The sequence below is a fragment of the Corvus kubaryi genome, unplaced genomic scaffold (assembly GCF_017639235.1).
Source record: "Corvus kubaryi isolate FWS band 111438036 unplaced genomic scaffold, C.kubaryi_AGA036_p1.0 37292, whole genome shotgun sequence".
Classification (NCBI taxonomy): Eukaryota; Metazoa; Chordata; class Aves; order Passeriformes; family Corvidae; genus Corvus; species Corvus kubaryi.
Window position 1 is genome coordinate 2,225,480 of NW_024581091.1, and position 16,416 is coordinate 2,241,895.

A 16,416-nucleotide genomic window follows, 5' to 3' on the forward strand; every position below is an offset into this window, starting at 1 on the left:
ACAGCACTTAGGGAAAGGGAGAGAGCAGGCTGAGCACACTGCCCAAGGAAGCGTAGGGAGGCAGCCTAGCTCGAGGGTGCTGTGCAGGCTGGACAGAAGTAGGGATTACTTGAAAATCATGTAGTCCCCGATTGCTGCTCAGTACCCAAGCTGCAACCTGGCCCCTGAGACAGCAGGGTTCGTACAGCGGAGCTTGGTAAGCACTCACGTTGGAGACGTGGAACCAGCAGCGTTCTCCAGTGTCTAACCTTCGAGCACTATTGTGGCAGTAGGGAAGTTTTCCACCCTCCATAAACACAAATTCTGTTGCCTTATAGCAGGTACCAGCGGGTGATGCTGTTGGACTCATGTGAGTTCGGTAATTCACCCTCCCCCAGTGCCAAACCCAGGTCAGCCTGAGGAAGTGCTGCTGACAGCACAGCTGGAGCAGAAGGCATCAGATTCATGGAGAGAGGCTGGAGCACATCTTTGGGAAGCCACTGCAGTAAGTTTTATAAACATAAAGGCTAAAATTGTTCCTCATATGAATAGCTCTTGCCTACCTCAACAAAACTGACTCCCCCTTGCTAGGCTTTAGTTTTGTCCCTGCTTGGGCACCAACTGGCTGTCCAACACAGTTCGGGGGCTTTCCTCCCTGCTGACTTCTTGGTGTTAGTAAGGCAAACAGGGACAGGTCTGCTCGTCACCAAGTCTTGTCAGCAGCCTACGGGCCCCACTCCCCTCTCTATGCTGAGCACCAGGGCACAGGAGTGGTGACAGTGAGTGTCACCACGCTCCAGATGAGAGGTGACTCCGTGAGGTACCGGCAGCGGCTGAGCGTGCCGCTGCCATGCACGGTTTGTGCAGCGGCTCCCTGCGGGCCCTGCTGCACTGGCTGTCACCAAGCCATGTAACTCCAAAGGAGCAATGCATTGCCATGCACAGCGAGTGACACAGGAACCATCCAGCTGACATGGAAACCCCCAGGATATGCCATAGATACCCTTCACTGGACTGCTTTTTGCAACAAGAGCAGACTTCCCTCTATTACCCACAGAGTTTTACTGGAGAGAATTTATACTTACACAGCAGAGAATTTATATTTTTACAGCACTCCCTGCTTATACTCCTTTGGCCAGAGTCTGATACTGGGTGAATCTACGCTTTTTTTAAGGACCTTGTGCGCATTTAATCCTTTGTTTAGCCTCACTGGTCCCAGCTGCACTCTTTGGATGGGTCTAAGTAAGTCCATGTCAGCCTGGGAGTTTGCATCCTGCAAACCCTGAGGTCTCCTCTCCCCTGGTCACCCCTTCCCCAGGAGGCAGATCCTTAAGAATCCCAGTTCGCGACTTTTCCTGGACAAGTTGACAGCTTTATGCTAAGCGTTAGGGTTTTTCCCCAAGAGGCTCAGCCAGCTTGGAGAGAATTTTGCTTCAATTTACAATGTTCTGGCTAGTGCAACTACTCAGTTCACATGATTTGATCTATTCTTTTTTTTTTTTTTTTTTTGGTCCATTATGTCTAACAATGGGTTTCCCATGTAAAATGAGCAAAAAACCCCTGAGCACCCATAAAATGAACAAGCAGAAGGAGATTTTAGCAATTATATTTCTAGTCCTTTCCAGGCAGAAATTTTAAGAAATTTTGTAACACTGAAAGATAAAACAACTTTTTGCTGATCCTTTTTTGAACTGACAACTTCCTCTAAAGGTCTGCATGTCTCCGTTCCTGTAGCTTTATCTGATAAGTTTTTGTGGCATTTCCTAAGAACAAAATATATTTTAACTTCCTGTATTAAGCGCTGTCAACTTACTTTAGTATAAAAATGTGTTTGTCTACTTAGAGCTGTCACACACTCTAATAATGTTACTAAAGTGAACTCCCTTAATGTAACTTTTCAAGGTACCAGCCTTGTCCAATTCTGCCTGCAGAGACAACCAGACAACTTTCACTCACGAATCAGCAGGACCTGTGTTTAATTAAGGGTTTCATTTTCTTATCTAGTACTGATCTGCTGCATGCTGACAGAAATTGTGCCCTCCCAAAGCCTTCACTCTGTCCTGGCTGGCTCACAAGACTACACTCCGTGTAATAATCAGCCAAACCCCATCAGTAACTGTTCCTGAGAGTGCAGCAACTTGCCTTCAGCGTTTTGCTTTTAAGCTCTAGAGTTTTTCTCAGATTTATTCACCCTGACAATGCTGTTTAGTTATGACTTTGTAAGCTAGGTATGAGCAATGCTGGAGAGCAGGAAACTTCGCAAAGCAGCCCCCTCTTCACGGGTCTGCACAGAGTTTTAGAACTGGTAGAGGATGTTATTCAGCAGAAACACAACGGCATGGAGGTGCTTCAACCCTTCTCCCTTCTCTGGGATTTCGTCAGAACTAATGTGAAAACATGGTGCGAGCTCTCTGGCATGTAACCCAGGGTTACTCTAAATGTTCATCTTGACTGTCTTGAATGTTAATCCCTGGTCATGATTAAACAGACTTTGTGTATCTGTCCAGAGAAAATAAATTAGAATAGTTGCTTATACTGAAAGCAATTGCAGGAGCAGGTACTTGGATGATTCATCAGGTACTACAGATACTCTGTGCTAAAGCCCATCACTTTTTTTTTATTACCACTAACAAACGTAGATTAACTGGAATCAGCTCTCCTGGAATACAGTATAAGTATAACAGGATAGCAGCCAAATAGTCTCTCATATCTGGAGATATCAATGTAGTAGAGGCTCCTGCATCATTCCTACTCAGCAGTTCTGGGTTGTAGTTTTGCTCAGGGGTTTTAACTGCTGGGTTGCTGCCATTTCTGAAGACAATGTTTTTCTGAACAGAAATTGTTCAACAACATTCACGGAGGGTTTCACAACTGCGCCTTTGACTCTGTACTTTGAGCAATACTGCTGCATGTTTGCGACATACCTCCTTTTCCTCTGGCTCGAAATCAGCTTTCCCCTTTAGATCAGTGTCTCTGAGTCTGTATTCTCTAGCTAACTTGCAAACTGAAATTAATTTATAATAGTGACTAAAAAGGAAAACTGTGACTATTTCATGTTCAATTAGATCTACTTATCAGTGCTATAATGTTATAAGAACAAATTGTCACAATCATTCAAAACCCCTGCAAAGAAAACTGAATATTAACTACAACATGTCATAATATCCTATTAATACCGCCACCACACATGCATTAGAAAAAAAACCCACACACACAAAATCCAAACCAGCCAGAAACCCTACTTATGGATACTTCCATCCATGCTCTGTGGTAAAAGCCCAGTGTCCAGGCTGTAAATAAACCCTGAACCAACTCAGGAGCTCAGTCTGCAGAAGCGGACCTTGCATCTAGCTGTAGAACAGTGTACATCAGTTTGCTTCTTCTGTCCCTGCTAAGCTGTTACCTTGAAACAATGCATTTCCATTCCGTGTGTCTGGTCCTGTTCTATAGCTATGGTATGACCAATCTTACAGCCGGGTTTTTTGTAAGTGCCAGAAGAAGCTGGATTGAGGCTTGTGCAAACACCATCTGCCCTATCTTATCAGAAAAGCTTCCCTCCCTGCTGACACAGAAGTGAAGGTGCTTTAAAGTTCCTGGGAGGTATAGGAGCGGCAGGCTGGCACTGCCACTATCCAGAGACTGCCCAAAAACACTTTGGCTGAGAATGCGGGTAGTGGGACACCCTACAGCTTATGCTAACCTTCCATGTGTTTGAATGACAGACTCTTCAAGTCGAGCTCCTCAGAAACCTCAAGCAACCGCACTTCTGCTGCTTCCTCAAAGGACAAGAAGAGTGGGGAGACCTGATCCCTCAGAAGGTGCCCATCTGCAGGTCAGTGACCCTCACTGGAGGGAAAACGCCGAACGCAAATGTCTTTACTCCTCTATCCCTGACATACTTATTTTAAAAGCAGTATCCTCGGAAACATAACGTCATCAGCTGGGGTTAAACGTTTGGCTCTTATAAAAAAGCCCAGCACTGGCACCTCTAACATTTGCACCAGCAGCATAGCTGAGTTCTCTAAGTCTTTCAAATGGCATAGAATGAGATTTTAAATAGTAAAGGTTTTAGGCAGTACCACATGGGCTGCGTTGTCTTCTCAGGAGAATAAATGTCAATGCATCAAAAGATTGCTTGCCTGTCTTTAGAGAGTGCAAGGAAGATTCTGAAACTACATTTATCTTAAGTAACAAGAAGGAAAATAAGTTGTTGCATTACAGCATTCACAAAAACCACACTGCTCGAGGGAAGTGATAAATTCATGACTGTGTAGCATCCTGTATGTGAGTAGTATCCTTTTGTTGTTTAAAAAAGGAAAAGGAAAGGGAAATGAATGATAGTGGGCTCTCTCTCAGAAAAAGGATTTCATTATTGCTTTTGACTTTACTTCTGCCAGTAAGCCTGTTTGCACTGTGCTGCCTACCTGCAGCAGCAGCAGCACTGTTAACCTCGCATAAAAGACACAGCCTTCAGTCTAAAATGAGACAAGTCAATTTTGTGTCCACAACCACAGGTGTCTTAACACACAGCTGAAACAGTGTTAAGCCACTGATCACAACCAAAATGTTTCTCTTCGATCCCTTCCCGCAAACCACAGCAATTGGCTGAATGGCCTCATCTCACCAATGGGAGTTTCTCATGCCATGCTGGCAAGTGGAACTGAGCTTTACCACTTACTGGGAGAACAAGTGGTTAAAGTCATGGATTTAAAACACTCCTCTCTGTATGTAAAGATTCAGCTAATTCCTAAATTGCACTTATTCCCCAGGATTTTAACGAGTTGTTCTCAACTCGCCCAGAGTTAACAGTCTCCATTTTTTCCGGACTAAACCCAAAGCAGCCATTCATCAGAGCATCCGCCGCACTTCCCACACGAACACCCCTCTCCTCGTGAGGACTCCTCAAATTCCACACGAGGTCTGAGCATGAATAACTGCAGGAGGCACAAGCAGTGCTGATTTACAGAACTGCATCTCTAAGGTAAGGGGGAGGGAACTTCATCTACTGCAACTACTGCCTTAGGAACCAGTTCTGCCTAGAAAAGGAAGTGGGACTGGAGACTATGCTCTAATCTTGAGGAAATGTAAAACTTATTGCCTGGTACTCACAGAATTGATTATCCCCTTAAGTGCTTGGAATCCTCCAGTGACAGGGAAGACTTGCTCTTTCACGTCAGCAATTCTTTCCAGCTTTGGAGAGAAAATGCAAGCAAACACGTGAATCATCTGGCAAACTAAATTCATCATGCTGCTTTACACCCTTAAAATTTAAATGGATGTCTAAAAGCAACCCTCATCAACTCTGCAAAGAGAAGGAAACTTTAGAGCTCTCTCACAGCTAACTAAGAGTTTTCTGAACTGGAGGATATACCACAGCTGACTGCAGCTAACAAAATGGTGGCTAATCATCGTGGCAAACATCACACTGAAGAAACCTTTCAGGGCCTGTATCTTGGCAGTGATTTTGTACCTCTGTCCAGAATTACCTTCCCTGTTTGCTCTGCCTTTCACTAAAAACCCTTTCTCTGCATCTTCTGCAGGAAGGAGCCTTTTGTGTACCTCTCCATTAAAGCCACTTTGACCGAACAGCAGTAGCTACAGCCTTCACTGGGACACAGCAACTCTGGAAGAGCTTTTCAATGAAGGCCATGAAGCCCGTGCTCTTTTCCTTATCCCAAGACTGTTGCATATGCACTGCTGGAATCTTGTCTACAGCTGCTCTGTTCATGTGGTCAGTACCCTGACCTGGTTGCCATTCGAATGAGAGGGGCTTGCCTGCACCCTCTCTGTTGGCAGCTCCCAGTTAACAAGGGGACTTCCAATGGGTCTCCTTGGCAGTGAGCACGACACCAACACGTTCTGTTTATGTCTACATACACATCTGAGCGTGTTTCCTGAGCCAGAGAAGACATTACACTGCCTAATGTAAGTAAAATTAAATTTCCATACTACTTAACATTAACTCTGCAAAACCCTGGGTTCAGGTACTGCCCAGGACTCTAAAATAGTAATGTTCTTATTCTTACCTGTTCTTGTTCAAAATCCTGGACACCAACACAGTAAACTCTCGCTCCAAGCTCTCTGGATTTCCTTGCCTGTGGCATCATAGAACAGAGAAATAAGCATTTTATTTATTCAACAGGCAGCACCCAAACTCTGCAGAGCATGACGTATTTCCAGCTCATGCTCACCTCCTTCTCTGCATACAAGGGAATCTGACCGTCCAGCTTGCCATCGGTCAGTGCAATGATGATACTAGAGAACCTCGAGGCCCCTTGCTGCGCAATTTGCACATTGGCCTGAAAACAACAAAAAAAAATTATCCACCTGAAAACCACACCTAAACTTTTAACCGTGATGCATCTTCTAAGCATCTAATACAACATCTGAAGTAACAGCCTCATCCTCACCTCAAGCCTCTCTCTCCTGACAATCCTCTGACTCCCTTGAACTCACTACCAGCAGGGAAATCCCTCATCAGTCCTTTCCAGCCACCATTGAGCCCATCTCCAAAGCACTGGGGTCACTGAGCCGTCAACCCTTGCCAACATGCAGCTCTTCCAGGACACATCTCTTCAAATCCACTGTTAGGATTTCCTTTGCTATCTCCCAGATTTCAAACACAGTCAGTAGGTTCCAAGATATAAAAAGAATGACTTAAAACTATTTTTTTTTCTTAAAACAGCAACAAAATTCTCTTTGCCCAGCTTTTCAGTGCACAGGTCCTGGCTACGAATGTGGCTCTACAGCCATAGAGGAAGAACTGATTCGTCTGTAACAGTGAAAGCTTACACCCTCACCTTCAGGGCCAGGGCTTTCACCAAAACTGCATTACTTGAACTAAGAAAATATAAGCAGCTGGGAGCTCCGTAATTAAGACAGTGCAAAATGAAGAGCGTTTGTCTCGCAAACGCTGCTCGGTGCGGTAAACTCTCCCCAAGGAGAGCGCTCTGGAAGGCACCACAAGCCCTGCAGCCCTACCGAGCTGCATGTGATTATTTACGATGACACTGGGATGCTGGGTGAGCTCTGAGATCCACGACACAGATCCGTGCTCTGTGAGAAGGAGCAAGTCAGAGAAATTCCATATGGCAAATTGCTGTGATGGCTCATCATCTTCTGCATGGGATTTGCAGAGTGTCTGGGCAACCCTGGGACCACTTAGGCAACCAGAAAGATTTGAGCGTAACAGACTGAGGTGTACAATCAATCCATTTATGTTACAGGTTGTTACCCAAAGGGTGAGAACAGAGGATGTGTTGATTGCAAGAAGACGAGTAAAACCTACCTGTTTTAGTCCTTCATGTATGTATGTCTCACCTGCTGGTACCACCTCCTCCAGATCCTTAAGACCTTTCTTGATTTTCTCTCTGCAAACAAAAAAACAAGTGTGACCTGAAGAGGGGAAAGGGTGTAATTTATCAATTGAAAAAAAGTATTTGTCCTCAAGGAGAACTGAAATGAAAAGCTGTAAATTAGAGCCTTTAGCTAGCATCCCACATGGAGGCAGACTGTGTATTCATGACAGAAGTGGCGCTGTGTGAACAGGTATTTCAGACCTATCTAATGCAATATGCTTCAGTGAGTCAAAAAGCTGGAATCAAAGAAAATGTTCAGGTGGAGCAGACGTTGCAAAGAGGCGGTAAAACCTCAGCATTACACAGCCCAGTGGAAATTCTGTTACATTAGGTCTATTTTGTTACTTTAAACCAACTTTGCTTCCAATCACACCGCAATCAAAGAAATCCCCAAAAACAGCAGTTCTATTTCAACAGAATCTTCCAGGCCAATATGCAGGAATTTAACCACGTAGAACTGAACTGCAACAATTAAAACCTTTGCCCTGAAGAAAATATCAATAGGCAAAGGCAGCATTTGCAAGACACCTTTTGTGCCCATGGGAAAAGAGCAGGATTGAGGGTAGTTTTTAATTTTTTACTGTCACTACCTTTTCGTGTGACCTTTCATAAGACATCCCACACAGATCCACAGCTCACTTAGATTTAACAGGAGAATACATCTGCACCATGATTTCTCATGAGCAGTACAGCAGATCTATCTATAAGGTGCTCATTAACTATGGGGATGAAAGGGAAGAAGTCGATAGACAGCACCACAGGAATTATTTCCAGTGAAAACAGCACAAGTGAGGGGAACAAAGGCAGAGAGACTACTGAAAGAATCAAATCTGGAGGGCCTTCAGTCTTCTGCAAGCACAGTTTCAGCAAAGTCCATGGAAAGTCATGCTAGGAAAGGATAAGCAAAAACTAAGAAGGGGCAAAATTTGGGCCAGAATATATAGAACACTGTGACAAATCTAGGTGAGAAAGAGGAACCCAGCAGGGGTGAGGAGATGGAGGGAAAATACATCGCGGGATGCGTGAAAGCTTTCCTTAGCCCAGACCAAATGAGAAAGAATGCATATGCCACACTGCCTGAACGCCACCCACTCGTCATTTGTTCCACGGATGGGCTTCCTCTATGTTTAGCAGCTCTGTTCCAAAGTACAATCCATAGCTGGAATAAGCTCCCCATCACAGGATCCACTGAGACAATCAGGGAGAGGAGGGAGTAAAAGAGAAATGTGGCATTGAATGTATGGAAGGGAACAAGTTATGTAAGATAATACAATCTGTTTGATCCAAATATTTTACATTCAGCATCTATAGAAACAACTTGCAAGTGATCATGTACGAACGCAGATTATAAACCACAGAGTTGGTGCTTGCCAGAAATGAGTGGCAGCACATCACAGGCGTTAGTGCTCTGCTGCCAAGAAATAAGCAGCAACTCAAGTCCCAGTTTTCTGAAACAGATTTCATTTTGCAAAAATAGCTTTTGTACAATCAGTTCGGTTTTATTTATCTGCAATGTCTTGTGACCCGGTCACACAGCAATCTCTGGTGTTGCCAGGCCTCTGCCTACAAGGGGTTCCAGGAAAATCTTTGGTAGCATGAGTTTTTTTAGCTGTATTTAATCAGGCACCATCTCTTGCCCTCAGGGCACAGCTGCACTAGACAGACCTAGACAGATGCAGCCAGATGTGAACTCGCTCCACGCGTTCTCCAAGCTGGTCAAGTGCAAGCGGGTCCTGGTCCAGATGTCAGAAGGCCAGTGTGGATGCAGGACTTGGGGCCCCAGAACCAGCAGGAGAGGTGAGCTCCATCACACTAAAACCCACCCCTGGCTGGTTTGGAGGCTGGGCACGGGGGTTCGTGCCTGCCTGCGCTGTCCCGATAATGGGACTCGGCAGTCAACCAGCCACAGCACTCAGGACCCCCGTTCCTGCTCCCCAGTGCTCTCACAACTTCCCTTTCTCTAGTTTCTGTAAGGCTTTTTGGTAGCCATGGAAATCCCCAGGGAAGTTCTGGTTTTATAACTCATCTGTACCCTGACAGCAGAGCCCTGCCCTCAGCTTGGATGCCTGGACATCTCACAGCACAGCTGAGGAATACTAACAAAGGCTGAGGGCCACTGGCTTTGTGGTGTAAGTCAGAAAAGGGAGGGAGGTGGAAGAGGCAAAACAGAATCAGCAACTCGCAGCCTGTCTGTGTTTGGGCTGAATAAGTGCAAATTTAATATCTTTTCCCCACTCAGCATATGTGCTGCAGCCCATTTCTGTGTTTTAGCACAGGCACAACTAATTTTTAATAGCTACCCCGTCTGTTCTCTCTCTAAGCTGTGTAACTGCCTCAGACAGCTCTTCCAGCAGCAGCCAGGCAAACACAGCTGTTAATATCCACACAGATTCCAGAACGGGTGTTCTTAGCTCCTCTGGGTGGGGGACAGTATCCTGTATGTCTTTCCCGTGGTGCATTCCACCTACTGAAGTGCTGGAATCTTGAATTATCTCAGAGTGTTGAGCATACGAGTGCTGGCAGGAGATGGTGGCTCTCACTGAGCATGTATTTATAGTGAGAAATGTGGCTGGGTGCTGCAGGGCAACGGGCTCATCTCTAACAAACGAAGGCAAACGAAACAGGTACTCGGGGTTTACTGCTAAGAAGGCCGTACAGTAAACAGGAAAACACACCGACGTGTCAGTGAAACCAAGAGGGGAAGTGTTCTTTGACAAAAAGGGATGGCTGCATCCCTGACAAGGCGAGCTGTCGTACTGGTGAAAGGAAACCCTGCACGAGCCTCCTCAGATGCGCCATTTGGAGCAGGCTCATGCTTTCTGGGCCTTTTAAATACTACAGAGGGTTGGTTCAATTATAGTAATTACTCTGCTTCAAACTTGAGGCCTCCTGCACAGGCTCCAGATGGAAACCACATCAATGGCCAACTCTGCTATACTTGATACACCCAGCAGAACGCACTCTCTGCAGATGAGTCTGTTTTGGCAAGCTGTTTTGGACCCAACAGGTAGCAGGGGGAGCTCACGTGACTGAGCCTCCAAGCGCATCCATGTCTTGCACATCCCTGTGAAACCAGGAGCAGTAAGTGCACTGCCGGACTAGGGACAAGGACGGTACAGTTGGTCATGTACCAGGTACTCAAGCATCCTACTTTTCCACCTTCACTAACACAATCTCTTTATCTCTGGCGGGAGTTTCACCCAGGCAGAGCCAGCAGGGCTCGTCCTGGCCACGGGCACCGTTCAGTGCTGCCAAAGCAGGCTCACAGAAGCCTGGACTGCTGCTGGCCAAAAGAGAACAAAGGCAACATCGTGCCAGCTGGATGGTATTCCTGAGTGTATCCACTGTCCCAAACCCCTTGCTTTCCAACACTGAGCCCCAAAGGTGAGAGCACCAATCTTTGTTTACCACTTATTGCACAGTTTCCAGCTGAACTTCATGAACGTGTGTGTTTCAAATGGGCTTAAACCATCGTGAGAAGGCTTTTCCATCTGGGTGTTGTTGTTAGTCTATGGATTTATTATAGCACTGTGTGTACCGTGATTAACAATGACTTCTCTTTCCAGAGTTAGTCACAGAGCACTGTTCACACTCAAAAAATATTTGGCAATTTGGGGGCTTCGGCACTATTCTGTGGCCTTCTTTATATCCACAGCTTTATTGTGCAGTAAACCCAGCAAGAACTTTGCCCAAACAATCAGAAGGCTAAGGCTTTCCAAACAAAAAATACTGCCCTACTTTGATCTAACTGCTGGGAAGAAATAGTGGTTTCCTGACACTTGGGAATTAGCAGGTAAGCCAGGGCGAAAACATGCCTGCAAGTCCAAAGTGCACGTAACAAACCAAGGCCATAATATCCCATAATCACCCCCACAAACACCCATCCCCAGAACTGCACTGCGCTTAGTGTCCTTATCTTCTCTTGGGAACAACGGGGGCCAGGCAGTCTCAGTATTTTTCCTCTGTTGACCTCTTTAGTATTTAAAAGGACAGCTGCTCCAACTGTATCTATCCGTCCTTACCTATGTACACACGGTCACAGTTACCAGTCTCCTTCTCCCTTCTCCTTGTAATTCCTCCTGAACAAGAAGGGTGGCACTTCTCTTCCCCTGACACACTCGCAAGAGATCAGCCAGCCCTGAACTAGAGCCAAGTCCCCCAAGGGAACCCACTAGAACTGCAGAGGTTCTTTGTGTGCTTTACACGACGTTCTGAAAAAAACACGATTCTGTCTGTGGCTCCAAGCGTGCCACAGACAGGCAATGAAAAAGACGCTTGTGTCCCCGTGGCGGGGTTCCAGCACCCTGCCCAGCATTTCAAATGGTCTGTGTGCTATCAGTGCTGCCTCTCATGCTTGATAAGGAACAGGCTACTGACGGCCTATTAAAATGGAGAGAAAGGACCTCATTGACTTCAGCAGGCCTCAGAACAGGCTTAAGTGTCCTTTCCTGACCCCTCTCAAGCCATCTGGAAAGATGGCTTATAAGCTTGTCTCTGCCCACAGAGAGCAGATCCGATATCGCCGTCCGGATGGGGGGAAGTGGCTGTGCTCAAGTCAGACCACTTTTTAAATGCTAAAAGAGAAGGGGCTCAGAATTGAGTTTTTAGACGTCTCAGATGTCAGCTACATTTCTGTAGCATGACACGTGTCTGTTACCAGTGGCAGGTCTTTTCAGGAAGTCTTGTACTTGCTGTTATGTAGTATTTAAAACAAACAAACCCACAGCAGAACTAACCAACTACAGCAGACCACATTTTGCACTGACCCTACTAACGAGAGCAGAAAGGAAGGACCACCTCACTTCCACCCTGCCACAGTTCTGTGGAATGATTCTAAATGGTTTATCCATGTGTTCAAAACCCAGAAGGTTGTGCACTGCAGTAGCTTCTGGACAGAAGGGAAAGAGCAGAGGTTGTGTTGGTTTTGAAAAGGCTGAGAGGACACCAAAGGACTCTGACACTGTCCTCCGCTGAGAGCACTCATTCCACAAGACGATTTCCCAATTTCTGTGAGTTCGGTAACTATTTTTGCAACATTCCTCTTCTCTTCTCTTCTCTTCTCTTCTCTTCTCTTCTCTTCTCTTCTCTCTTCTCTTCTCTTCTCTTCTCTTCTCTTCTCTTCTCTTCTCCTCTCCTCTCCTCTCCTCTCCTCTCCTCTCCTCTCCTCTCTTCTCGTTTCTTCTCCTTGTTTCCCCCCACCCATCCTTAAACTATCCTAGCTGCTAATCCTTACTTGCTTTAGAAATCAGAGTGAGCAGCCTTGAATTCCAATGCCTTTGAAACCATCCAGTGAAAGTTCAGGCGCATCCGTACATCACCACAGCGCCAGAAGGACCTCACACCCTTCAACTGGCACCAACCCTACTGTCTAAAACAGATTCTGAAGTCCAGATTAGGAAATACAAAGTAAGATACTTACCTTATGTGAGAATATGGGAAACATTTATTTACCATTTTATGCTTTTCCTAGACACAAAAAACTCCTGATAACCATTCTAGGGACGCTGCTTTACAGAAGCAAATGGAAGAATCATTCTCACACTATGCCAAGGGAGATGAAGAGTCACACAGAGATGAAAACATTACTGGTGGTTTTTCTGCAAAGCAGTGGCAGAGTTAACATCAAGGATTTGTTTCCCATCATTCCTCTCCTTCCTTTTTTATGGCTATCCAACGATATGGTCACAAAATTAAATCAGCTCTGTAGGGAGGCTTCATGACTGGCCACCACTTAGAGATATCAGTTGTTGTTCTGTATCTGTTACTGCTCCTCTGATTCAGTAAGGGCAGAGGGAGGGAGGGAGGAAGGAAATTAAAAAAAGCAGTGCACTAACCTGTCTCCAGTTAGCGGCAAAATGACATGTGCCTGGGTGGAAAACACGATAAACGACAATCTCATCTTGGGGCTTTAGAAAAGGGAAAGAAGACAAAAACACATTTCAGAGAAACATACAGATGCCCAGCATTTCATTCACTTATTCAGGTTTCATTCACATGATCTTTATCCTCCAGATGCCTAGGAACGTACTTCTGAACTACAAACACAAAATGAGAGGAGTTAAAGGAGTTTTGCCCATCTTCTCCTTACCCAGATGCTTGGGGAACAAAGTAGCAGAATTATTACTCTCTCCCACATGACTAGTCTCCAGTGATGTGGCCTCCCCACACACAGAAGGTAAAGCACATCCTTTGGAATTGTCAGGGCCACTGGTGTAACACCAAGGCAGGGAAACCACTTGGTTCCCTCCTGCTCCTTTGGGTGCTAACCAGACACATTTCCCATCTTTGAAACTGACCCTGTCAATTTTCCCTTTTCTTTCAGGATGACACAATGTCTATTTCCAGCTCTGTTTATCAAATCCTCCCAGTCACAGAACCAGCACCTACTGACTGCCTCAGGCCTGAGAAAGCAGCATGCAGACTCTTCCAGAGTGAGACTGGTTTTGTTTCTCTGACCAGACACTTGTGAGACTTGAAAACTTCTTCCTTAAAAGCATCCAGGAAATCTCATGGTAAAAACCAATGTTGTATGAATTCATTTTATTAAGGAATTCAATCCTTTTTTCTTTTTTTTTTTAATTTATTTTTAAGAAGGTCACCTCTTTCTTTGCACAAGGTTACAGGGAATCATATCTAATTAGCAGTGGAAAATGCTTAGGAGTTGCTCTGATGCTCTGGAGGCCCAAGACAGGAACTTTCCCAAGGTAAGTTGTAACATCTCTCCTACATGATTTTAAATTTTATTCATCACAATTTTAATATATTCAATAACTTTGTAATTCACTGTGTATGAGTATCAGCATTAATTAATCAGGTTAAGATTAGTAAGGACTTAACACTTGTAAAGCTGAATGGCCATGTTTTCAGTTCACTGATGTCAATGATGCAACTTAAAATTATTGACATCAAGGGAATATAAGTACTGCAAGTCTGCACAGAACTGCACGGACCTTGGATTTAAGATCCAGGCTTGCAGTCTATCCATAATGGCTCTGCATACCAAAATCTGAGATGCTCTAAATTAAATCAGAATTGAAACCAAGGGATTATCACCCTTTTGAACTGCCAAAAAAACCCAAGTACTTGCAATCCCCACCTCCGGTAATTGCATCACCGCCTACCTATTACCGCGAGACTTCCCTGTCGGAGATGCGCCTCCACGTGCAATAGCCTCCAAGCTATGTTTTAGACAACTTCTCTTCAAGATCCCCACAAAACCATTCTCTCCACAAGCCAGCCCACCCATGCCTCCTCTGTGAGCACTCGGACTCTGGGATGGGAATGCAGCCAGACCTCCACACAAGTGTTGCAAGAGGGAGTGTCACTTGGCTGGAGAAGATGCTGAACTGAAAGATTTCCACTGAACAAGCACCACCCTCTCAGGGGGGGCAAATGTTTTACCACCTACCAAAAGAAGTCCTGCTTTGATATCAGGCTCTCTTTTTCCATTGTTTTTTTTGTTGTTTTTTTTTTTAATTCCAGAGCTTACAAAACAACTTTGAAAAGTTTCTGTCACCCCCTTGACAGAAGTTTTATGTAAGTTTACAGAAGACTTGCTTTTGACAAGATAAAAATAAGCAATATTTAGTTATAAAAGCCTAATTGTACCCTTTTATTAGCAAGCCAAGATCACAACTGCACTCTGCACTCAGTTTTCCTTAGCAAAACCTACCACACCATCTCTGCCTGTGTATGGTGGGGGATTACTTTGGTTTATTCTGGATTTTGTCGTAGGGTTTTTTAAAGCAAAGCACTGCAATCCTCAGCTGTTTGTACAGAGCAGTCAGCCAGGATTTGTAGCTATTTCAAGAGGAGCTGGACTTGCCCGGCAACACCGCTGACAGTAACAAAGTTAATTACATGTAAGTACAACAAATGCCCTGGTTACATGGCATGGGCTTCCTCTGCGTTTGAGCTTTAACACTGCTGTCTTCCTTTTGACCTGCACTATACATTTACACATATGTTTACATGTGTTCAGACTGCTTCTTTATACAGATCTCCAAACATGGAATTTGAGCAGTACTCCATCAGAAATTAGGCACATGGTATATTGAAAAACAAGTTTAAAGAAAACTTTAAATCACATCTGAGAGTCATTTAAGAGATCAACTATTTAAAGACATGTATTGTCACCTTTTTGCTGAGCTCCAGGCACAAGAAAATAATGTAAAATCTTCCAATATTTTCCAGCCATTTGGGTCTTAGAAGCCAAACTTTTAATGTGTTTGTGAAACACATCCCCTGAGCTTGCAAAAGCACGGGGACCGGGGGGGAGGGGGGGGAGGTTTTAACACAGCCCAGAATTACCCCAGCATCACCTCGGGTGTCACAAGCAGCACCACGCACCTCACAAATCTTTCTGTCAGCTGATATACAAAATTAAATATCTCTCGCCAGTTCGTCGCCACGCTCCCAGACCTAGAAGGGAAAACCAGAGCACATCAGCGGCCTGATCTGGGGTGACATTTCGGGGCGAAACTGACGATATTCGCTGTTCCAAAAATCTTGAGGTACCGCCAGCTCTTGCCGGTAAGTTTGTCGCGATTTGTGGCGCATCCCGCGGTGAGGCGGCCCGGGCCCCGCTCCCCCCTCGCCAAGAGGGCGACCGCGGCCGCCGAACTTCCCCACAAAAGCGCGGCCGCCGCGCCGGGGCGGGTGGCAGATGCTGCCGCCGCTCGCTCTTCCAACGTGTCCGGCCGCAAACGCACCTCCGGGAGGAGAACTTCCAGCGGCCCCTCTCCGCATCTCCTCAGCGAGGTCCCGGCGGGATTCCCGAACTTCCTGCCGAGCCCCTCTCGGTGTGTTTCCCGCCGCCTCCCCTCAGCGCCCCCCGCGCGCGCGGCCCCTCAGCGCCCCTCGCGCCCCCCGCGCGCGCGGCCCCTCAGCCCCACGCAGCGCCCGAACAAAAGCGGCGCCGCCGCCGCCCCGATCCCCGATGGCGGCGATTCCCCCATCCCCGCCCGCCTCTCCCTCCCCGCTTACTTGTCCAGCACGAAGTACATATCGAACGCTCCGTGGCACGACGGCTCGCCTGCAGCCGGCGCGGCGGCGGCGGGCAGCGGCGGCAGCAGCAGCG

At 46.0% G+C, this 16,416-nt stretch overlaps 1 protein-coding gene and 3 long non-coding RNA genes across 5 annotated transcripts in view; 3 read left to right on the forward strand and 1 right to left on the reverse strand.

Annotated features, from left to right (window-relative positions):
- ANTXR2 (ANTXR cell adhesion molecule 2) overlaps positions 1–16,410 on the reverse strand; it is a 79,256-nt gene extending 62,846 nt beyond the window's left edge. For both annotated transcript variants that reach the window (XM_042026985.1, XM_042026984.1), the window contains exons 1-7: positions 16,323–16,410; positions 15,687–15,758; positions 13,172–13,243; positions 7,268–7,349; positions 6,171–6,278; positions 6,006–6,074; positions 5,089–5,169 (exon numbers count right to left, since the gene is read on the reverse strand). In XM_042026985.1, coding sequence (XP_041882919.1) covers positions 5,089–5,169; positions 6,006–6,074; positions 6,171–6,278; positions 7,268–7,349; positions 13,172–13,243; positions 15,687–15,758; positions 16,323–16,342 — 504 coding nt within the window. In that variant the 5' untranslated portion in view covers positions 16,343–16,410. The remainder of the gene's footprint in view (positions 1–5,088; positions 5,170–6,005; positions 6,075–6,170; positions 6,279–7,267; positions 7,350–13,171; positions 13,244–15,686; positions 15,759–16,322) is intronic.
- On the forward strand, positions 115–6,020 carry LOC121664029. Its single transcript, XR_006015849.1, has 4 exons — positions 115–484; positions 3,702–3,811; positions 4,749–4,960; positions 5,520–6,020. It is a non-coding gene; the product is annotated as an uncharacterized LOC121664029 (long non-coding RNA).
- LOC121664028 lies at positions 13,271–15,193 on the forward strand. The gene is made up of 4 exons (XR_006015848.1): positions 13,271–13,512; positions 13,660–13,849; positions 13,954–14,041; positions 15,072–15,193. It is a non-coding gene; the product is annotated as an uncharacterized LOC121664028 (long non-coding RNA).
- The window catches only part of LOC121664027, a 20,409-nt gene continuing 19,728 nt past the window's right edge, over positions 15,736–16,416 (forward strand). The window contains exon 1 of the long non-coding RNA XR_006015847.1: positions 15,736–15,869. This is a non-coding gene — a long non-coding RNA (uncharacterized LOC121664027). The remainder of the gene's footprint in view (positions 15,870–16,416) is intronic.